The following is a 23,200-nucleotide window of genomic DNA, read 5'->3' as shown; positions in this document are numbered from 1 at the left end:
CTGCAAGAAACTTACTGCCTTTGGATGACATCCAGGTGCTGCCATCAGCCAGCTAGAGTTCAGACAGCTAAGTTGTTGCTGTAGAGGGAGAGGGGCCTTTAGTGCTCAGCAGACAGCCTCTATCTGTGCTCAGGATGGCTCCTAGCTGGAAAGATGCTTGAACGTGGCCACAGGAGCCTTGATAAAACTTCAGCAGAAATCTGGAAGGTGTGGCTTGGAGGCCACGTGTCTTTTAGTCTATTCCAGAAACAGGACTTGGCATTTAGGAGCAGTAAGTTCTGCAGCTTGGGCTAGGGTTGGTGGTGTCAGCTGGATTTTCCAAGTTGAAGGCATCTGAGGGTTGAAGTGGCCCCGTTAGGTTGTTCTGGCTGAACTGCAGCAGGACATTTGCAGTCCTGTTCACCAGAGCTTTAGCTTGAGCAGATGTGTCCTTGTGTACAGCAGGCATGAAATGTTTGTGCGGGGTCTCTTAGGCTATTTGGGCCCTGCTGTAGTGTTGTTGGAGAATTAAGATTTCTCTGCCTGGAATTGCTTAATACAGAGTTGGTTTGTTGCTAGGAAAAAAGTCCAGAAAAGCACCATTAAGAGCTAGGAGGGTATTTAAATAGCAAGGATTTTTGTTTGTGCTTTCTAAAATAAAAGCCCGTTTCTGACTACTGAGCCCATTAAGAATCCCTGCTGGGACACAGCGTACACAGGGGTTCTCCAGGTCACGACAAGATGTTTTCTTTCAGTGGAGGGCCTGTTGGGACTGGAAGATAACTTGATGGGATTTGTGATGTGACATCAGCCTCTGATTAGATTCATGTCACTCTAGTCGTTCCCTGTATGCATCTGATTGGAAACAAAGGGAGGAAAATAAAGGTGCAAATGAGTTTCTGTAATGATGGCACTAGCCAAGCTAGAATGTGGCATGTTGGGATCTGGAGCTTCTGAAAGCTTTATCCTGTCGAGAACGAAGGTATCGTGTGCATGCGTGTGGACCACAGGCTGAGCTGAACACCCTGATGTGAAAGCTGGGAAGGTACCTGACACACAGATCCCGCAGCTCTGTACTGTGGTATTTGAAAGCATCCTTGGCTACTCCTCATTTTTAAAGGAATCAGTCATTCTGCCCTGTTGCTTCCCATGTGTACAGAACTGCAGAAGAAAATTTAAGGGGAATCTGTGGAGGAGGCGAATGTTGCCCTTCATTTCCCGATAGCACAAGCATGACAGCATTGGCAGGCTGGGCTACATTACAGAATCAAGACGGTAAATGTTGTCTTAACGTGGAGACCTGAAAGGCTGCTGTAGGTGTGCAGCTGAATTTTTTCTGCTGAGCCCTTTGCTCTGACAGCAAAGTCTGGCTTTGGTTGGCTTTGATTCAAACAGGTAAGTACCAGAGAAGGGCAGTGATCCCAGAGGAGCTCAGGTTCTCCAGGCTTTCAGCCTTCCCAGCACATCACTATCCCAGGCAGACATATGGGAGGATTTTCAGCAGTTGGTAAAGTGAACGAGAGCAGAAGTATTAGCAATATTTCTGATATTGGTCTCACATGAAATCCCTGCTGGGAACTGGGTTCACCAGGCTGAAGGGACGTCTTTGAATTAAGGAAGGTCCTGCTGAAACTAGCGGGAGGCTGTTTGATGTCCCCTCTCCCAATGCTACACGGATGCACCGCAGGCTAGAAACTCCTTGGGAGAACTAGAAAGAGCAGGGAGGGAATCAGGCGCTCTGCCTGCACACACTACAATTCTAGTCCTTTATGGTCAAATGGCCTTCTCAAGGCAGTGACAGGGGATACTTGGAGCTAGAGTCGAGACTGACACAGGAGAAAGGCAACAGGTGACAGGGTCTCCTCCCTTTCAGATAAAGCGGAGCCTGTTTATCACTGCCTGGCAATTGGGTACAGCAAGCTCAGGTGGACCTCCAAAAGAGGCTGAGAGCATGGGGCTGAGCTGGTGGCTGCGCCAAGGAGGTGGACAGGAGTCTCTCCAATTCCAGATGTTTCTCCAACTATATGAAGCACTAATCTCAAAGGGAGGCCTAGGTATCCCAGCATCTCTGAGAGCCAAACTAGACCCTGGCTCTATGGTGCTTCTGCTGTGGCATCAAAGAAGAAATCCAATTTACCTGCAGCACCAGGCAGAGCCCTTCAGTAGTCACCGGGAAGCCAAGTGTGCGTGGGATCCCTGCTGTGCTGTGTTGAAATCTGCCCTGGAAAGAGCACAAACATGAATATGGAAAGAAGTGAAAGGAACTGTCACACTCATGGCTTCACATTCCTAAGCAGCAGCTCTTTGTGCAGTGCAGGGAAGAAGGTTTGACATCTCCTTGGGCAGTGTTAGTGCTACCTCTAATTTATGCATTCAGGGCTGAGATTTCCACATGGCAGGCTCACCAGGAACACAACAGGTAGGACTGGCTAGCTCACTTTGAAGTGACAGAGGCAAGGGGACACGCGAGAGGTTTGGGCATAGAGCTGGGGTGTGATTTTTGTGCTGGAGTAGACCTAACTGTCTGAGGCATGGATGGGTCCCGTCCTTCCCCATTCAGCCTGGCTGTGGGGGTGGGATGCTCTGCCTGCTCATCTGTGTGCTCCCAGAGGCTGCGTACCTGCCCACTCATGGCTGCAGCGCTCTCCCTTTGACAGCTGAGACGGGGAATGAGTTTTTGACACTATGCCATCGAACACCTACCACCAGCAGAATAACAACGGCCCTATCTTGCCCATTGCTGACATGCTGAAGCGTGAGCAGGCAAGCATATTCATGCCTCCCCAGTAAATCCCCAGCTCAGCTGCTTCTGTAGCACACAGCTTTTAGTTTAACTGCCTTGTTATCCTTTGGATGGACAGAAAAACTCCTGGATAGCCTCTGGGATGAACAGGTCAGTTCTCTGAGTCGAAAAATCTTCACTCTGACCTTAGGTCAGTTAAAATGTGTGGCTTTGCTTTTCAAGCTGCTGTCTGTTTTTTTCTTCAGTTCCTCCAGGTGCCTTGGAGAGGCGTGGGGAGTACATAATCAGAATAAATGAGAAATTTCATGATTTCTCACTGTTGCCGGCCATCCTGCTGGAAGGCATCAGCACCCATTGTTCAGCAGCTCCAGGAGTGGGAAGAGGAAATGCCTGAACCTGGGTCCTCCCCTATTAGCAAGGCAGGATACATTCCCAACTTTACTGGTAGTATTTTTGGACAAATCCTCAGATATCTCAGCTGTAAAATGCTTGAGTGACAATAATGTGTTCCATAAGGCAGAAGACATTAAGCCTTTAATAGTAAGGTGGCAGAGTACACAAATATTCATGGCAGTTGATGAATGAGCAGAGCAGACTTTTGATATCTGATCTTGGCAGCTTGGAGCACCTTCCTGCTGGTTAGACATGACTGTCTTTCACTCCCATGCCCTTTCCCGAACTGCTGCTGGGACCAAACTTCAGGCACTTTCTGATAAATTGTGAGTTAGCAATGTTGTCGTGGGAAGGACTTCTAGCCTCGCTGGACAGAGGAGGCTTAGCTGAGTCTCCCTTTGTTTAAAATCCACTGGGTAGCAGTAGAGCATGGAAGAAAAGTAATTTCTTACATAAGCTTGGATTATGTTATTTGCTCTCCATTGTTTGTAAGGGCCTCATAGAACCGTGAAAATGACCTTTATTTCTCTATGGATTTTGTCCTTTTTCATTTTACAAATATTGATTATTTTTTTTTTTCTCCTGTGTCTTTATCAGAGCTGAATTAACAAGGCTGTTTAACAAGAGCCTCTGATTCATTTGAGGTCTTTTTGTGCCAGGTACTGTCACGAGCAGCTGAAAGCAGCTCGGTGAAGAGCGTGCAACCACTGTTACGGAATTGACAGAGTAGGTGATGTGCCCTGACAAGAGCTGAGCTAGCATGGGTCAAAGAGCAGGCTTAAAAGATGGTCTCTTCAGCCTGGGCACAAATGCTAGGAAGGGTTGTTTGTAAGGAATAAAATTTTATGTTTGAGAGCTCTCCTCCTCAGACCATTAAAGCTTGAGGCCACTGAAAATTGTTGAGTCTACTGGATTATTCCATTTCCACCCACAAATCTTCAAGTGAGATCAAGAGCCCGTATTTGCAACAAGAGGCAATTCCGGTTCTTGTGATCCAAAATCTTAGTGTCACAGTGATGACACTCCAATAGAAAAAGGAGCCATTGGTGCAGTTTTATACGCTCTTCCTTGCCAGGCTTTTAAGCGAGCCTCTTGGCTGATTCAAGAGCTTGTAGGTGGAGCGGGAGTGGAAGTTGAAGGCAGATGGGGACATAAAGTTCAAACAAACCAAGTCAGATGGCCACTTTTGATGCTTTTAGCACAAGTGAGAGGGAAGGTATAGCCCAGCCGATAGCTGTCCCTTGCTGCTCATACCTGCCATAATGCACCATTGCAGTTTCTTACACAGGACCTGGAGGTTGGCAAGGGTAGGGAGGAAGAAGCCACTGCACACAGTTCTCTGGGGTGAGCTAAAATCTCGCACCTTTCGGGATCATCTCTGTGCTCTGTCAGTGGTCTTGAGACAACCTATAGATATTTAGTGACCTGCTGGCCAGTAGCAAAAGCCTGACCTTCTGCCTATGTTCCACATTGAGAAAAAGTGATGTTGCGATTAAGATAGGAGTGGCATGTCCAGATTTCTTTCTTCCCAATTAGGCAGTGACACTTGTAGCTTTGCTCTAGGACTCTCTCGTGGGCTCATCTTTCTTACAACCTGTACACTGTGGTGGGAGATGACCATTTACTTTGAATGAGACAAGGGTCTCCTTAAACCAGCTGTTGTACAAGCCTATAAAAAGGGCGAGTCCTCATCCTTAAGTGCTTCTGATCTATATTGGAGGATGGCAACCTTTCAAGGAGTTTGTCCCAGTGTGCACTTTTTTCTCTTTGAGACGAGAGGTTAAGTGTGCCAGTGGGAGCTGGGAGATTGTCTCTAAGAAACACCATGAGGCCAATCAGTGCCTGTTAGTCTCCTCTCTGCTCTCGTGCTTTAGCCCAGCTGGCAGTTAAGCTACCAGGGGACTCGCTCACTCACCTCGTCCCCCCTACCATAGAGTGGAGAGGAGAAAAATGTAACAAAAGGCCTGAGGGCTAAGATAGAACAGGGAGGGATCAGCCATCAACCATGGCCCCGAGCAAACAGGCTCGGCTTGGGGACAAATCAATTTAATTCATTAACAGTTCCTTCAGAGAGGATAACGAGAAACGAACCCAGATCTTAAGAACACCTTCCCCCACCCATCCCTTCTTCCTCGCTCTACCTCCTCTCCCGCCACAGTGGCACAGGAGGACAGGGAATGAGGGGTTGCAGGTCAGTTCATCACATGGTCTTTTTGCTGCCCCTTCCTTGAAGGGGGAGGACTCCATATACTTTTCCCCTGCTCCAGCATGAGGCCCTTTTCCAGAGGAGACAGTTCTCCACAAACTTTTCCAAAATGAATTCTTCCCATAGGATGCAATCCTTACCCATCAGATTGCTCCAGCGTGGGCTTTCCCCATGGAGTTACGGCTTCTTAGGGTGGAGCCACCCACTCTGGTGTGGGGTCCCTTCCCACAGACTGCAGATGCATGCCAGCTCCATTGTCAGTCTCCAGCGGTGTGGGGTCCTTTCCCATGGGAGACAGTCTTCTAAGAACTCCTTCAGGCACAGACATCCCTACTCCAGCATTGGGATCCTTTCCCACAGGCGATCTCTGCAGGTGGATCTCTGCTCCACCATTTCTCTCATGTGCAGCAGGGGGGCCACCTGCCATCTCACCACTGCCTGCAGGGGAATCTCAGCACCAGCACACCTTCTCCTGCTCCATCTTCACAGACCTTGGTGTCTGTGTAGCTGTTTCTCTCAGGTCTCAGTCCTCTCTCTGCTCCAGCCATGCTGGCCCAACCAGCCTGACTAACCTCAGCAGGCCCAGCAGGATGAACTCCACCCAGCAGGTGCCTCGGGAAGCGGGGCACTTCGGAGCTCTCCAAGCTGTGCCACCACAGCCATCTCCAATCGACTGGCAGCGACCCAACATGGGCAGATGCCTACGGGGGGGCGTGGCGGCGCAGCCCTGCCTCCCCCCTACTCTTCACTGCAGGTCCCACCTGGCTCAAGTTCCTTTGTCCCCTTCTTAAATATAGCATTCATGGAGGCACTGATTGGCTCGGCCCTGGCCAGGGATAGGTCCAACCTGGGCTGAGACTGGTCTGACCAGTTTTGGAGCCGAGAAAGCTTCTTGCAGCTCCTTACAGGGGCTATCCCTGCAGCCCCTCCCCTGCTACCAAAACTCCACCACAAAAATGCAACACATCTGCAGAGGGTGGGCTCCAGCCCTCCCCAGCTTGCTGGGCTCGGCAGAGCTGGGTCCTGCTTCTGCCTCCCAGCCTGCACCAGCCCGCTCTGCTGCAGACGGTGCGGGATCGCCAGCACGCTGTCTGGGCACTCACACATGGCCGACAAAGGCTAGTGGGTGGAGGGGAAGCAGAGGAGATGTAGCCATTACCCAAAAAGTCAGCAATAACACTAAAACAGAGCTGGGTCTCCAGTCTCCTACCCGATCCATGTCCTTTCTAGTAGACAGTACTATCTGTCCTGCAACTCACTCATGTTTTTCTGGAGCAGAGGAGCCATACCTCTGGGCTGGGGGCCATCTTGGTCTTCAGCATCATTAGAGACCATGTCTATGCCACAGAGAAGCCCAAGTCTTATAAACCTAGAGGAGAAATAAATAAGTAATTAAGTCTCAAAAGGGTCCCAGGATATTCTAGTTGAAGGGGGACTCTGGCTGTCTCTTACAGATGGTTACAGCTATATAAAACAGGTATTTCTGGATCAAGAAAGAGTCTTCTGCAGGAGGGCAAAGCAAAGGAACTGCTAATTTTTTTCAAGAATAAGAAACCCATCTCGGGGCAGATTTTGGCTCTGGTATTGGAAGTGCTTGGGAAGTGAGAGGACGAGTCTTTATTCCTCCTCCAATTAATGCCTCTTATAAAGTGAAACAGTTCAGCAAAAGAGTGAAAATGGCATTCAGCTGCTGCTTGGGCCAGTTAGTGGGTGTGTATGAGGCTGGGAAGCATCCTTGGGTTGACTCAAGGCTGGTCAAATGTTTTAACCGCGGGGTTATTAGCTGCGCTGAGGCCGATCTCCCTGAATATCTCTCTTCAGTGGAAGTTTCAACGGTACCACTGTGTCTTTACAAACATTTCTGTTTGGTGACACGATGCTTCCCAACAAAAAAAAAGTCAGAAAACTCCCAACAAACTGTAAGCCTCACACTTCCAGAGTCAGAGCTTTGCCTACCTCTCCCCAAAGGCTCAGCCAAGCAAAACAAGCGCTCCTTATCACTGTTCATTTACCCTCCTGAACCCTGTCTCTCAGTCCTTTGAGGTAGATAGATGCTTCAGCAGTTAATACTGCTCCTGGGGCATGTGCAAGGAACAAAGCTTATTGTGCCAGTGAAGAGCCCTAAGGTGAGCCAGGCTATGGAGGCAGCTGCCCCCCGTTTTGCTGTGTGCAGCAGCTTCCCGAACGATGGTGTTGCAGAGAGAGGCGAGTATGTCTTGCTGATTGCAGCACTAAAGTTTAGAACTCAAGGGCTGAACTCAGCGTGGCATTTCTAGGCTTTTTTGCTGGTAGCAGCCGTCTTGGTTTGTAGCATTCAGTGCCTGGGCAGCGCCGGGCTGGGGAGAACACAGCTGCTGAGCCTGGGAAGCTGTTCCCAACCAGCTGCAGCATGGGACCGATGGCAGGAGTGAAGCACAAGTGTTTTAAAGAACAAACGCTTTATAGTGCTCCCTTAACCCTTTGCCTGTGCCACTGCAGGACCTAGATCTTTGATCCTAAAATAACAGAAAGGACATGAACGGCAGTTCCTTCCTCTCAAGACATAAACACTCACTACAGCTGTGCCCCGCAAGGATCAGCTAAGCCTTCTCCAGCTGCGGGCCGCAGGCTTGGAAGAAGGTGATGTTAACCATTCCCTGGAGGAGGGTCCTGCTAGGTGGTGTGCAGCAAGATTTCATCTGTGCCCAGCAGTCAGAGTGGTCTCTGCCTGCTTCAGCTGCTTGTGCTAGAAGAGGAGTGATTCACCTGAATGGAACTTCTCAGCTACAGGATAAACTTGAATAGGATGGTGTGGGTGGGAAGGAGGCCAGCAATAGCAGGCTGGTGTGGGTGGGAAGGAGGCAAGCTTTTCTCTTGCCTTTGTGACTTGTCTGGAAACTGGAAACCTCTCTGGAGATAAACTGGAAGTTGTCATTGGTGTCACTACTGAGAACGTCAACAGGAATCTGTCAGTGCCAGTCATGATGATACAAACACAGTTTCCTTGTTTAAAGCACTGCACCAACGGTACCTAATTAACCTTTATGACAGTACAGCAATACAAGGAAACAGGGATCATTAACTTCAGCTTCACTTACAGAGGGGAAGAGAAGCAGCAGTGCCAGCCCCACGCATTTCAAATTGAGGTAGGCTCGGAAAAATCACGAGGTTAAAAATAACAATAATCCATTTGGGGTTCTCAGAGCCTTAAGAGCGCACTTGAATCAAACTTTCAGGTTTTTTCTCCAAGAAATGTCAGGCCTGGAAACTTCTCTTCCATGCACGTTTTTTTGTGACTCAACAACCAAAGCTTTTAGAAAATCACACGTTCTCAATCACAGCAGTGCAGAGGCAGTAAAGGTCAGAGCGATTTGCTCAGTGTTGCTTAAAAATCAGCTGGGCAAAGCTGGAGTAGACCATGTGAGTAGCTGACCCTCCACCCCTTGCTTGTTCCTCCAGACCAAACATTTTTCTAGGTAGGGGAACCTGCCTAAATCCACCAGTGGTCACTTAATAGCTGCCAGGAGTGTAATTCAGGCTTGAACTAGTGACTCATCCCTTCCTCTCGAGTCTGCTGAGGGACAGACTGATGACATTGACTGTTTACATTTTGGTCTCTGAGCCAGCCCAGCTCCTTTGCCTGGGGCCCAGCAGGGATGGAAGTGTCCTAAAGATGCAAAACCATACGTGCCGCTCCCTGACGCTGCCTTCCTGGCTTGGGGCTGTTTTATAAGTTAGTAGGAAAGAGCAACTTGTACAAGTCCTTCTTCAAGTAAAGAGTTCTCCCTGCCTGACGTATCACCTGCCGGCAGGGGCCGAGGGGAAGAATAACGCCTGTGCCATTTGTAGCGGGCACCAGTGCAGGCTGTCGTTTTGTCTCGCCAAATAAATGCCATGCAAAGCCCTGAGGAGTCACCGTGGCAGCTTTGGAAGCTGCATCTGTGATTACTGACAAACTGCGCTCGCTTCTGCCTTAAGTCATAAATGCTGTCAAGATCAGAGGAGGAAACCTGGTTTCATCTGGAGCCCTGGCAAGGAGGACCCCTGCTCTGGAGAGAAGCCAGTGGGGACTATGGAGGGCTGTGGTCAAGGAGGAGAAGAGCCTGTTGCGTGGGGTGCTGACCCCAGCTCAGAGAGCCGGTGTTCATACAGGATTGCATTTTATTCATCTCTTTTTCTCCCTCTCTGTTCTAAGCTGACATGGGGTGAAGTGAAGCTGAAGGGACCCTTGAAAAGGCCAGGTCATTGATGGAAAGGAAAAAGGGGTTGGCAGATGGTGAAGAGCTTTCATGAGCAGCATGGGCTGCAGCCGACCCCAGGGAACAGAATTGTTCCCCTGCTCAGGCTGTGTGTCTGTCTCTCTGATTATTTTGTGTATTTCATCTCTGCTGTCTGTCTCACCCTTAATCTGGGCTCCTCTGTGCCAACAAAATGCTTAGCTCACTCCGTTGTCTGAGAGACTAATTTGCACTGTAAATCTGAATGCTTATCTTACATGACAGTTTGCTGTGGGGTTTATTGCAGTCCTGAAGACAAACTAACTGGGGGATGTCTAGAAAGCTTTCTACGCATCATCTGGAGTATAGAATAAATATGACCTATTTCAGCTTGCTGCCAGGTTAGGATGTGGCCCCTTGTTGTTGGAGTCACACAGGATTTCTCTTTTCAGATCTATTCAAACCTGAGTTTGTTTGTTTGGGTTTTTTTAATAGTACAGCTTCCATTCTGTGATGGAGCTATTGGAATGCTTCTGGAACAGCCTCCCACCCTCCTACCTGTGGAGTTTTAAGGACCATGAGAATGGCTGCAGACTAGGTGCAGGCAGTGTGCGAGCACTGGTGCTCCGGTGTGCTGCAGCTTCATTGTCTCTGCCTAGCTCAATCAGAAGGAAACTTTGTCCTTGTCTTTCTTCATTAGTATTTCCTGACACTTTCTCCTATATGTTTTAAGTCTTTACTGGTAGAGTAACATCCCTCCTCAATCTGATCTGCAGTTGCCTCCTTCTCACTGGTCTCTGGGCTATCCAGCTGCAGGCATTCATGTATAATCAAAGAGATTTCCACACTAGGGTTGTTCAGATAGCTGGGCAGGTCCAGAGGCCTAAATCCTCCTACAGAGGGGTTCCAAGTAGCCTCAGACACAGCTTTACCTGGGGAGAGCCAGGAAGATTATTGCTGCTTTGATACAGCTCTTGTTCTGCAGCTGAGCACACCAGTAAGTGTTTAATACTCAGAGCTTCTGCACTGCAGTCCTCTGGGATGCAAAGGATCTCGCTTCCCCAGACAAGGGAGTGAGAACACAAGAGCTGCCATCCTTGGAGGATGGTGTTTGTTTGGAGGACCATTCCGACTTTCACCAAGTAGAGTCCTGCTTTACAGTTGCATGGATTTCTGGACCCCTCTGTTCTTCCCGCCCTCAGTCTGAAGACAAAACACAAAATGGCTGTAGTGGGTAAGCTGTGTGCAGCAGTTGAGAGGCTGGCAACTGAACTGAAAATGAAGCAAGAGGTCTCAGTAGCATTGAGGGAGAGGAGAAAAAAAACACTTAGAGAAATTGTTGAGGAATAGGCAAGCAATATGTTGTCTATTGAGTAGAACTGCAGTGGCTTAGGCTACACCAGGGACTCTGTACTAGCCCTCTCAAGTTCCCTTTTGCTGCCAGGTTATCAGACAGATGGGTAACGTAAGGCTTCCTCCAAGTCATCAGAGCTGGTGAACACCAGACTCCTCATAGGCACCATCCTAAGACCTGCCCAAGGGAGGAGCTCTGTACAGCCTGGGAGAAGCTCAAGGGAAAATGTATGACTCTGAGAAGACTCCAAAATCTGCAGAATTTTAGAAGAATCTGGGACAAAAATACCTAGGAAAGGATCATCACACAGCTTAATCCAGCCTCATGCCTAGTCTAGGTTAGGGCACTGTACACTGCCTCCTCTGAAGAAGCCCCCTTCTCTTCCCTGGCTAGAAATGGAGTCAGAGGAATCAAATCACCTTACTTAAACTACTGTGTTAAGTGCCTGAAAGTTAGCAATTTGAATCTGAAGACATCTTAATTTGTTTCCAAAGAGGCCTGGAAAATCCCCCTTTCCCACAATAACATGGTGCAGTGTGAGAGTCCCCAGTGTGACTGACTGGCCTCCCGTCCGCCCCAGTACTTGTAGTACCGGCAGCAGCCCTGATCCATTTGGCAAGGTCAGGTCGTCCCTTCAGCTGTGTGCATCCAGCACCCTGGGCAGCTGGTGCTTCCAAGGATAAAATCTGTGCCCCGCTGCTGCTGAGTGTTTTCTATCAGGCTGCTGGTTGGTTTGTTTAAAAAAAGAAAAGAAAAAGGCTTGTTTTCCAGCAGCACTTAAGAGACCCTGCTGTGTTGCATGACACGCGGACAACGGGAAGATAGTCTCTGCTCCAAAGGATTCGCAGGCTAGCTTGGCAGAAGTGCACTGAATAGTAGATGCGGTAAAGACATGGCGTGAGACAAGTTAGTAACAGCACGAGGAAGACGTTTGCTTAGACTGACCAGGTCTGACGTCTCCATCAGCCGGGCTGTGCAGCGCGCGAAGGCCCCGCGACTTGACGAGCGCTCGGGTCAGCCTCCCGATGCTCCCAAGATCTTTGCTCACTGGCAAAGGAAATCCACTGCCTGCAGCAGTGTTGGCTCCAATCTGCGTGGAAATGAAAGCGGGTGGAGACATCAAAGAGGGGTTTCCAGGTGGAGTTTTCTACTTCCTGAAAGATTATTAATAATTAAGGAAAAAAGTTACTGCCAGGCTGGATAAACAAGGGGCCTTTCCTCTCAGGAAGCAGGGAGCTTTAGAGAAAAGGGGTGGGGGGAGCTGAGAGTGTGGGAGAGTGCGGTGGAAGGGCTGGGATCTCAAAAGAGAAAGTCCATTCAGCCAGCAGCCCTCGGCTACCTGCCATTAGCTCTATTAAGCTGTCCACCTGCTTAGGTTAGCGGTTCATCTGTTTGTGCAGCCCAGTCTGGGTGGGCAGCTGAGCTGGGATGCCATAGCCAGGGTGTCTCCTTCTTTGGTCCCAGGGACAGATGCCAGGCCTGTGTTTGCACCCATGCCGGGGGGACGGGGGCGTGCAGGGCTGTGCAGTGCAGATGGGCTCCATCCTTAGGGTGCTGGTGGAGCCTCTACAGTGCTCTGCTCTGGGACGGGGGCTGGTGCTGACATGGCCCCAGTCCTGGGCTCTCTGCAGAGGCGTGACTGCACCATGTTGTTATCCAGGCTTTCAGAAAGCCACTTCCATCCCTGTCATTTCCCCTCTTCCCAGGAAATGGGGTGCACATTTAGTAGGGGGCTAAAGCCTTCCTGCTGTGTCAGTGCTGTGCAGCCTCTCTTCTGAGTAGGTAGTGGGTTAGAAGGGCTGCTGCTGCTCCTGGGATTCTGTATTCCCAGCTGGCACTTGCTTTTTTTCCTGCCAGGATTGCTTTATTGTATTTTTGCGATTATTAGTAACTCATCTCATGTACGGAACTGGCAGTGAATCAGAAGTCAGAGTATCCAAATATCTCACCCCACAAAAAGAGCAGCTCTTCCTTTGCTGCCTGCGCGCAGCATTGTTAGCTGACGCAAAGGGAGAGCATTGCGTGGAGGGCAGCAGGAGAGCTGTCAGATTTGAATCCCGTGAGCAGCAGTTCAGAGTCAACCCTTCCCCAAGAAGTGGCGAGCTGTGAACGTTACGTCTGCGGCATTGTGGGCAGGTGCGATGGCAGCTTGGGTGGGTATATCATGCTGGCCGTGATCCAGTTGGCACAGGTAAAGCAGCAGGACATAGCATAGCAACTTAAGCACCGTCTTAACACTATTAAATACGTCGCTGAGATCTCCAGAGGGCTTGTACAACCTGAGGTGACGTTTGTGTCACTGTATCTTCCCTGCAGTTTGCTATCTGTGCTAGCTCAATTACAGTTGGCGCAGATAGGTCTGTGCTGCGCCTCGGTCCCTCATCTGACAGTAGTGCCGACCTGCCTCCAAACAGATGCTTCTGAGGACCTGCAGGCCTCGCAAACATCAGCTGTTGCTGTCTCCAGTTCGTGCCTCCTATGCTGGCATTAGTCTGTGTGATTTTCTGGTGTTAACCAGCGTGCAGGGGAGGGGAATCAAGTCTCTCGTTACTGGGATTTGCTTTGCTTTGCAGCGCTGAAGTTTGCTGTAACTGAGCCGCCTTATTCCCTTCTCTGTCGCGTGGGCAATTCTACTCTAACTCTCTACTCTCCCAAAGTCCTCTCCTGCTGCGCTGTAGGCCTGGGATCGCCCTGGTTCCTCCTTCAGGCACCAAGAAGTCTGGGGCTTTGAGGCACTGTGCATACAGGAGCGTGTGCTGTGGTGGAGAACACTCGTGGGCTGGAAGAGGCGCCCAGGGAGAAGGTCCATAGCATGGACAGTTCTGACTTTCCCTTTTTCTCTCTCCCTGCAGATGCCAGCAAGGACCATCCACAGCAGCAGGCAGGGGTGATCTGGAGAGTGACAGGCGGCCTGTTCAGTATCACCCGGGGAGCCGTGGGCGCCACGTTGGGAGGAGTTGCCTGGGTGGGCAGCAAGAGCCTGGAGCTCACCAAAACAGCTGTGACCAGCGTCCCCGCTGCTGGCGTTGGACTGGTGAAGGGCAGCGTCTCGGCAGTGACCGGCGGTGTTGGAGCCGTGGGCAGCGTGGTCGCCAGCAAAGTCCCTTTCACCACAAAGAAGAAGGATAAGGCTGACTAATCTCCATTGCAGCCCCCTTCCAAAAGATCAACCTGCCCATACTCTGCCCCTACACAGCACCTCTTTGAGTTGGAACCAGCTGCTTCAGGGAGGGTCAAGCACCCGAGCAGACTCCGGCGGCAACCTGCTCAGCACCGCCTGCCTGGCTCAGAGCTCACAGAGCCGCTGTCAATGCCTTTCACTCCCATCACCTACTGGGAACCATCTCTACTCTGAAGGCTTTAAAGGCGCCGTTGTCTCTGTCTTGTAGTTTCCTTCCTCCCTTCTTGCTCTTGTCAGCACAGAGGGTTGGGAGAGGGTGTGAGGCTCCATCTGCCTGGAGGTGGGGGGAGTAACAGGAGAGGGAGAGGAACTATCCCTGGCTTGAAGTGCGGGTTGTGTAGTCAAATTCAACTTCAGCTGGGAAGGCAGCCTCTGAAACACCCCTGCCCTTGACTCTGTGGGTGTGTTTGGGGATCTGCCTGGGGGACAACTGTAGAAGAAAGTCCCATTGACACAAACGAGAGATACTGTGAAGAGGGGGAAGCTTCCCTCCTGCCCTGCACCTTTTACCTTCTCTTTGCAGGGCCCATCCCACATGCTGCTCCCAATCACTTACTCTCTGGCTGAATTGCGCCCTTCGGAGAAGGAACCCTGAAGCTCAGCAGAGCAGCTCCAGGGATGATGCCACACAAGAGCATCATATGTCCTGGGCTATCAATTTCTGTGCGGATTTTCTTGGTGAGAGGCAGGAGGATGAAAGCAGCTGTATGTTCCCATTCCCAGCTGATGGTGGCATCTGCCAGGCATCTGTGATATTGCAGCACAGGCAGTGATGCTCCACAGAGAGACAAACTAAGCCCTTGGGTTTGACCCTTGAAATCCTGGCAGTATCCCCATCTGCAACAGGGGCATTTTGACTCTGGGCCACACTCTCACTCCACAGGCGTCATTAGTAACCATGAGCAAGTGTGTTCCCAAATGCCACCCAAGTTGTGCCGCAGGGAGGGAGAGGAGGCTCTCCCTGTGACCCCAGGAGCAGTGGCCTGGCTATGTGCGGGCTGCGCCGCCTTGAAGAATGCTTTCCTGAGGGGTTGAGCGTGCTCCAGTGGCAGCCAGCCTGCATGGGGCACCAGCAACTCCTTCACACACTGCTCCTGGGGCTCCAGCCCGCCTCCTCCGAATGACCGTGTTGCACTAAATAGCCCACTCCCACTCACAGTGCCGCAGCAACCCGGACACCCGCATTCATCTGGGAGTCACAGCCATCCTCAGCCTGGCCTGTGATGCTCCAGGGACCACGTGGCATCGCGCGCGCGCACACGCAGACACATGCACACACACTCACTCACTCCAAGGTCCCCTGTAATTCTCGGGATGAGGAAAGGCACAAGCTCCACCCTTAACTCTGCCACCCCTGGCTTTGGCAGGTGATTAGCCCAGGTCGTTAGGTGTTGGACGCCTAGGCAAGTGAAGCAGTGCTTGTGCTGTGTTTCATAAATAAGCCTCTGTGTTAGCGTGTGTGCATGTGTCAGTCCACGGGCATGTCTTCAGCCAGGTAAACAAAACTGTGCCACTGCCGTGGAGCAGTTTACACAGTCGTCTTTGGCACTTCCAGCATATAGTTTTTATATAGGGTCCTGGTCAAAATAAAAATCATGTTTTAGAGGATGTTTTCCCCTCTGTTGCCCAAGAGCATAGTTTATTGAAACCAAAGGAATGTGAAAAATCCCCTTTCTCCCGTCTATGCGGTTTGTTTACTTTTTGCCCTATCTTTTGGACATTGAAGCCAGCTTCCTTGATCTTCATTTCCTGTTGGAGGTCGTTGCACTTCCTGGCTGCTCTCTTGTGCTTAGAACTCAGACATCAGGGAGTATTTAAGTAAACCCCCACCACCACCACTGTTTTTGCTGAATGTTCTTGGGCTCGTGAAGTGATTTTTATTCTGACCTTTATTCAGTCCACGTTTTGGGCCTGATTTAAGTCACTGTGTCCCTGTGTTAGTCATGCTGGTGTTAGTCTCTCTCCATACCCTTTGCTGGGTAGTCCCTGCTGTTTGCAGTGGCAAGAAGTTGCTGATCTCCACAGTATGTTACTCTTGATAGCATGAGAGTGGTTTAACCTACGTCTTTGTTTCTTGAAGAGGAAACAGCATTTGGTATGTGTGTGCGTTTCCTCTCGGTCTCTTTTGTTCTCATGAAGGCCAAGTTGACCCAGACATGTTGGTTTTGTCTCTGAAGGCAGCGGCTTCACAGAAAGATCAGGCCTTGATGTGTGCCTGCACTTTGCTGGGACGCTTGTGGCAGTTGGCAAGGCCAGCAGAAGTCTTCTCTGTTCTCCTTTGTCTCAAACGCCTGGCAAAGCAGGAGGGCAGTTTGCACTGCATGGATCTCTGCTCGCTGCTCTCCCTGAGCGCATCTCATTTCTTATTCCAGATCACAGACTGCTCCTGAAGTCAGCTCTAACCCCAAAGCTAAAAGCTGCTTCTGCATAACAAGATGTGCTGTCACCAACCCTCTGGGAAAGATACAGTTTCTTACTGATTGCGACGGAAGACAGTCATCTTCCTAACTGGCTCTCCCAGGCCTCGGACAGGGGAAGGTGGTATCTAAGGGGCTATACTTCGCCGGCCACTCCTGGGCAGGTGGTGGGAAGCTCATCATGCTTTTGACTAACTGGTATGCCACACAGGCTCTTGCTGAGGCAGGCAATACGTCCTTCCCAAGCCGTTGTCTGCAGGCACCGTGTGTGCAGAGCAGGCATGGAAAATGGGATACAGGTGCATTGGGGAAGGCCATGGGGGTCCTGAGGGTTTCCCATCTTTTTATTTCTGCTCTTTCGTGCGTCCTTGCAGTAACTGGAGTAAAGCTCTCCATTTGTCTGGAACTGCCATTCTCTTGAGGGATGTCCTGGAGAAGGGGAGAAGAGGTGTGAGGGGAACTCAGCCTAAATCGCTGTTCTTAGAGCCCAGCTAATGGAGAACTCATGGACCATGAATAGCAAAAGAGAGCAAATTAACAGGCAGGGTGCAAGATTAAATCTACTCCAAAACCAGGGCCTCACACGGCTTAACAGGCGTTCAGAAATACATAACTATGCAGGACTGAAAGGCCTCTGAAAAGTACGTCTCTGTTGGCGTGCTAGACCTGCTCAGTTCGTCCAGGTGACCCAGCCCCAGGCTGCTTCTCTGGGCACTCTCAGTGCCAGGGCAGAAGGAAAACAGGGTCGATGTTCCCAGTCTAAGAGCAAAGACGCCTCCTGACAGGTTTGGTTGCAGGACAGTAGGACCTGGATCAGATGGAGAAGCTCCTGATGGATGCCTCATCTTTCCTCCTTCCCCACTACAGAGACTCCAGACACCTCAGAGTCCACCTGGGCCACTGGTGCAGTCCTTCTCCCACTGCCCCTTCGTGATAAGAGGGGCAAAAACTGCATTGTGCATAAATCTCATTGCTACTAGATGCAGGGGGTAAGTACAAAGTAGGGGGGGTGCAGCACCGAGGTGGAGGGAAGGATTGAAGGGAGTTAGTACAAGGAAGATCACCATTTTTCAGGTGATGGTGAGAAGATGAGAGGGACTGATGACAGGAGGAGGTGAGGAATGGGTGAGCAAGAAGGGAGACGTGGAGGGAATTTGTTTCTTATGACAGGCTCTGAATCAGAGGATGAACACGATGGAGTTTGTCCTAGGGAAGAGCATGGAAAGGGAAGTGGATGAACGTGGGTTTTGGGGTGTGGTGGTGGTTCACGCCTGGTTGGTGCTCTGCTTCCATAGTAGTGATGATTGCTAGGGGTTTCCATGTAGCTAGATCAATGTGCCCAATGGATGGTCCAAGCACCAGATCAGCTCCCTCCTTACCACCCCTCACGTCCCAGATGTCCCCCAGGCTTTTGTAGTGATCCCCGTCGTGGGGCTGGGTCTCCCCATGGTGGAGGTGGGATCTGGCCCTACACGCAGCCCTGCGCCCCGCATGGCTTGATGTTCCCCATGCCCAAGGAACATGGCCCGGCTGAGAGGAGAGGCCACAGGCACATCCTCTCCTCCCTTTTCCCTTTGCTCATCTCATTATCCCACACTTTCTTTTCCATCCTTCCCTTAGCTTTCTTTCTTGCCCCTAGATAGAGCTCTCCACAACTCTCACCGAGACCTTCGTTAAACATCCACGCTCATATTGGCCAGGAGGGCAGAGGGGGTGACTCTGCCCCCGCAGCCCCCCTGGCTGGGAGAGAAGTGCATGTCTTCCACCCCTCTCTGTCCCCTTGTGTTTTTGTGTATGGAAAATCTTAATCCACTTCTTTTCCTCTGGGTTCCCTCATTGGCTCTTGTCCCTGTGTGTGGGTCATTTCTGTGTCTCCATTGCAAAGTCATCCTTGTAAAAACAACAGCGTGAGTGGGAATGTGGAGAAGGCTGGAGAGTGCCACAGAGCTGCTGGGACAGATAGCAGGGCCCAAGGCTGCTTCTCCACGAGCCGAAGGGTCCTTTGGCAACCCAGAACTGTCACTGCAGCCCGTGGTCCTGTGCACAGTGCTGGGCTCTGGAGAACACTTTTGTTCTTTATCATTTCATTGTCTGTAATTGGTTTCCTACTGAATTTGTTTGCTTGGTTTGTTTTGCAGTGTGTTTCTGGGAATATTCTGCATCTCTGTATTTTAATTACAGTAAAATTTGAGGATAAAATCCTTGGTTACGCTGGCTTTTGTTTCCAGTGGAGGGAAACAAGGAGAGGAAGCGCAGTTGAAGGAAGATTTTACAGATTCCTTGGGAAATCAGACCTCTTCCCTAAGGGCGCTGCATGAGGCATCAAGCAGGGCTGAACCTCTGTCCCTGCTTAAACTAGGACATGGCTTTCAACCACGATTCAGAAGCCATTTTGCTGCAGGCGCGTTCCCTGATTGCAATGGTAAGAACAGTTTGGATAAGACTTCTAAACTCAGTCTCTTGTGTTGGTTTAAAGACCCGTGCGTGAGAGGACTTTCAGCAGCAGGCCTAGCCCCGAAAATGGGATCTTGGCAGCTGAAGACAGGAGATTGTGCCTCAACAGCCACTGTTCCTTCATGCAGGTTTGCACAGCCACTTTTCCCAGCTGAGGAAGCGCCTCATTCCCCTCACAGCAGCCTGCCCCTTCGGCAGGAGAAGGCAATTTGACACTCCTCCCCAGGGCTGCAGGGAGCCCTGCAGGGCAACCAGACCCTCTGCGTTTGCTTGCCGGCTGGCAGGTAGCGTGGGCTCTGGGGAGGGCACAGCTGGCCACCCTGGCCACCTCACCCACTCCATGGGCAACGCTCCCAGGACAGACAGCTCTCATGCAGGGAGGACTGCAACCCGATGGCCGGGCTGTGCTGGATCGGGCCCCAGACAGGGTGTCCCTTTTACTGCATCGAGGCCAGGAGCCAACAGCTCAGCATTTGCGAAGTGCTGACAAAAGGATTAATTTAGTAACTAATAACAGGGCAATCAAGCCATTTATTTAGTTGATGTTTTGCTGCCAGCTGCTCAGAAAGAGCAGCACAGAGCACTGATGAGGCTCGCTGTGGCCACCTCTGCTGCCTGCCCCGTTCCTCCGTCGGCACAGCCAGGGCAGCACAGCTTGGAGGCATTGAGCCGGTGGCAGGAGCAGATTTGGCGGCAGAGGGGACAGGGTGAAGATGCTTGTTGCTCCTGCGCCTGAGTGAAAGTGCCTGAGGTGGGAGGGGTTTTCCTAGGAGTTGCCCCCATGCCCGCTGTGGTGAGGCAGACGAAGAGCCCATCCCACAGCACGTGCCACGCTGTTGCCCTGTTCCTCCTCCTGGGGCTGGAGCCAGCCATGTCGCCTTGCAGAAAGCACAGGTGAATTACAGGTGCTCTAGCTGCAAGCCCTGAGGAGAGGTCGTGGGGTACATCAGCCCTGCTCACCTTTGCTGCAGCCCAGCTGGAGCAGGTTTGCCATGTTGAGCCAGATTGCAAAAACACCACTAGTGAGCTGCTCTTCCAGAGGTCTTTAAGGGGTAAGAAAGATGATAGAAAAATCCCATGGAGTTACGGCTTTCCCCTGCCTTACCTAAGCCATGGGTGTGCAGGCACCATGTCCTGGATCTCCACAGGCAGCTGCAGCACTCAGTCTCACCCTCTCCCAAGTAAGAGCTCAGGCTGGAAGCTGGTGGGCAGCACACCTCAGAAGAGACCTTTGGAGAGGAGACCTGCCCAGGTAGTGGGTTGAGGGTGGCTCAAACACACCCATGCTAGGAGCAGGTCCTGCACCACGAGTGTGCAGCCATGGGTGGATGTGACCAGCTGTGGTCCCATTTCTCTCTGTGTGTCCCCATTCTGCCTGATTCCAGAAGCAACAGAGATGGGAAACTGCTGGGGCATTGCTTTCCTCTGGCCCCTGGGGACTGGCCGCAGTGGCTTCCCATCTGCTGCTGCCCGTGATCTACAGGACATGCCTCAAGAGCTGGGCTGTTTGGAGGACTCTGTTCTAGCTGGGTCGAAGGAGCTGATCAGCATCAGGCAGAGATGGAACAGACCAGCAACTCCTTGTGTCAGGCTCTTGGCGTGCTGCCGCAGTGCTGCATTGCTCCCACCCTGCGTGCCCGGTGTCCCCATCCAGCAGCTCGCTGCCCCGTGTGGCAGGGGCTCGCTCGCTCTGGCTGCCTGTGAGGTGCCTTCCTTGCTGGTCCTCCAGGGCAGGGCACAGCGACACGGGCATCAACAGCCACAGACGTGGGGTGACGGGAGGCTGAAGGCCAGTGGGAGGGACGAGGGCAGCCTGATGGGCCAGGCTCACCACACCGGTGCTGAGCACTCCGCAGCCGGGCACTTTGGCACGTTTTCACTTTTGGCTTTACTTGCGTTTTAACACACTTCAGATGCGAACATGCCCACGTGCCTATGGAGGTGACTGCAGTCCCCGGCCACCTCGGGGGTCCGTGGTGCCAGCTCCCTCCAGCCTTGTCCCTACCTGTGCCCAGACCAGGCAACGCTGCTTGTTGGTGCATCCACCCCAGTTTAGTCATTGAGGTCTTTCAGTTGAAGTCCACCCCTGGGTCAGTTTTATTGCACTTTTATTTACAGAAAACACAGAAATAAAGCATTAAATGTGTTGGGCTTTTACCAAACCACCCAACCACCTTTTTTTTTCCCTTTTTTTTTTTTTTTTTTGTGGGTTTTTGGCACAAAGAAATATCACAGGCATTACCAAACAGCCATCTGACTGACTGCCCAGCCCAATAACAGGACTTAAACAAACAGACATGTCGCACCGAGATCGAAAACAAGGAGGTTGTCCCACGTTCAGCTTCTGGTCTAACCTGCTCATCAGGGACAAGGGGAGTTACTCTGGAGGGGACAACACCATTCATAAATTATATTTATATTTACCTCTTACATTGTAAAAGTAAACAGTGCAAAGTACAGTACCCCAGGTACCTTTCGGTTTGGAAAGCTTGAAGGTTGCTTTATACATTTTGTATGTTTTGTAAACATTGTTACCCATCCACAGTTCTAGCTCTTGCTTGGAGAGACCCTACTCCTCTTGCGTCCGAAAAGTGTTGAGGGGGAGCAATCGCTTTCCCCGGACTCTGTTGAGATTCCTGCTCAAGGTTTAGTGCAAATTTTGGAGAGAAAAAGATGAGAGAGAGAAAGGGTGGGGGGGGAACAAACCAAAAGAAAATAAAATAAGGCAACAGTTAGAAACAGTCCATATCAAAACTGGCCCCTCCTGGGGCTTGCTTAGGAGAAGGGCAGGAAGTCTCTGTCCTCCACCAGGCTGATGGAGAGGTTCTTCAGCTCCTCCTCGGAGCTGGCGGTTTTGTAGCCGAGCTGCGCCAGCACCTGCTGGCAGGCGTGCTGGGTGAACGCCACAATCTCGTAGGACAGCCGGAACCGCCACTTCTCCGCCGTCGCCGCCGAGTTGCGCACCGTCCCGTACTTGTGCTTGGAGGAGGACCTGTCTCCTCGGGTGTTGTTCTGTATCCAGCGCTCGACGTTGCTGTCCATGGGGATGCCCAGGAAATCGTAGATCTCCTCGGTCTTTTTCATGGGGTTCCTGGCCAGGTCTTCGTACCGCACCAGCATGTACTTGCCCTTGAGCCATGGTGGCCGGTTGAGGCCGGTGGACACAGAGTTCCAGAAGTCCTCACACACCGTGGTGAGCTGGGTCACATCCAGGTTGTACGGCTTCCTGCCAGTGCCGTCCCAGATCCTCCACAGCCGATAGGTGTCCCGGAAAGTCTCGCTCCGGGACGCCAGGATCCCCCGGGGATCCCTCACCAGCTGGATGACCTTCAAGTTCAGTCGCGGGTCCTCCACCAGGGCCCGCAGGTCGCTGACCTCAGGCACCCGCACGGTTTTGATGGCCACGTGCCCGTGCTCTCTGCAGGACTCGGTGGCCAGCGTCAGGTTCAAGGTACCGCACTTCTTCACACAGTCTCCCTCCTCCAGGTGGAGATCGACAGCTCCCAGGGACTCACAGACGGGCGGCGAGCACAGGGCCTTGCTGGCTCCCCTGCGGAAGAGGCGGTCGGTGGTGTGGTTGACGGGCTGGGGTTTGATGTAGTTCTCCAGGAAGTAGAGGTCACAGTCGTACAGGCTCCTCAGCAGATCTCGGCTGGCTCCCAGCATGACCCGCCTGTCTGTCGTACTCTTGCTCTGGGTCAGCTTTGGGATCAGGGTGTACTGGACATGGTAGAGGGGCTCAAATAAATAGAAGACATCAAAGTGCTGGTTGAAGAGCTGCCCAACAAATGAGGAGCCGCTGCGGGTGGTGGCGAGGATGAGGACGTGTGTCTTCCTGGAGAGGTTATACGCGAAAGTGGGGCTTTCGTCGCACAGCCTGTCGGCCACATCGGCATCCTGGCTCAGGCTGCAGTTCACGGGATTAGGGATGGGGCAGCTGTGGAAGGACTTGGCGGTGAAGGTCCGGATTGCTGTGTACTGGATCGCAATGGATGCCAAGGCTAGTAGGAGGACAGCCTTCCAGGAACATTGCATGGCTGGTCACCTTCATGGAGCTTCTTCACAGGTCGTCTCGGTGTCTGCAACCCAACAGAGAAGTCACAGGTTGAGCAGGATTGCCAAGGAGGACCCAAGCATCCTACAGCTGGGGGTACCAGCAAACACCCTCCCAATGCTTGTACATCAGCTATACCCACATGGACCCCGATCATGCACTACAGAGCCCCATTTCAGAGGAGAGGAGAGGAGGACCAGGCAGAGGCTGGCAAGCCTGCAGA

At 51.6% G+C, this 23,200-nt stretch overlaps 2 protein-coding genes across 2 annotated transcripts in view; one reads left to right on the top strand and one right to left on the bottom strand.

Annotated features, from left to right (window-relative positions):
- LOC147528591 (transmembrane protein 263-like) overlaps nucleotides 1–14,010 on the top strand; it is a 200,817-nt gene extending 186,807 nt beyond the window's left edge. Inside the window, exon 3 of the mRNA XM_086613599.1 lies at nucleotides 13,724–14,010. Coding sequence (XP_086469725.1) covers nucleotides 13,724–14,010 — 287 coding nt within the window. The remainder of the gene's footprint in view (nucleotides 1–13,723) is intronic.
- A 7,688-nt stretch (nucleotides 14,011–21,698) lies between these two features.
- Nucleotides 21,699–22,958, bottom strand: CHST1 (carbohydrate sulfotransferase 1). The gene has a single exon (XM_009992722.2). The coding sequence runs from the start codon at nucleotides 22,956–22,958 to the stop codon at nucleotides 21,699–21,701; it is 1,260 nt and encodes a 419-aa protein (XP_009991024.2).
- Between the last annotated feature and the right edge of the window lie 242 nt (nucleotides 22,959–23,200).

This window comes from Tauraco erythrolophus, chromosome 6 (genome assembly GCF_009769465.1).
Source record: "Tauraco erythrolophus isolate bTauEry1 chromosome 6, bTauEry1.pri, whole genome shotgun sequence".
Classification (NCBI taxonomy): Eukaryota; Metazoa; Chordata; class Aves; order Musophagiformes; family Musophagidae; genus Tauraco; species Tauraco erythrolophus.
The sequence above is the reverse complement of the archived record's forward strand: the minus strand, read 5'-3'. Positions and strand labels throughout refer to the sequence as shown.

Bases quoted from the DNA above. Each gene is read 5' to 3' on its own strand.
- CHST1 (XM_009992722.2), bottom strand. From the start codon at position 22,958: ATGCAATGTTCCTGGAAGGCTGTCCTCCTACTAGCCTTGGCATCCATT.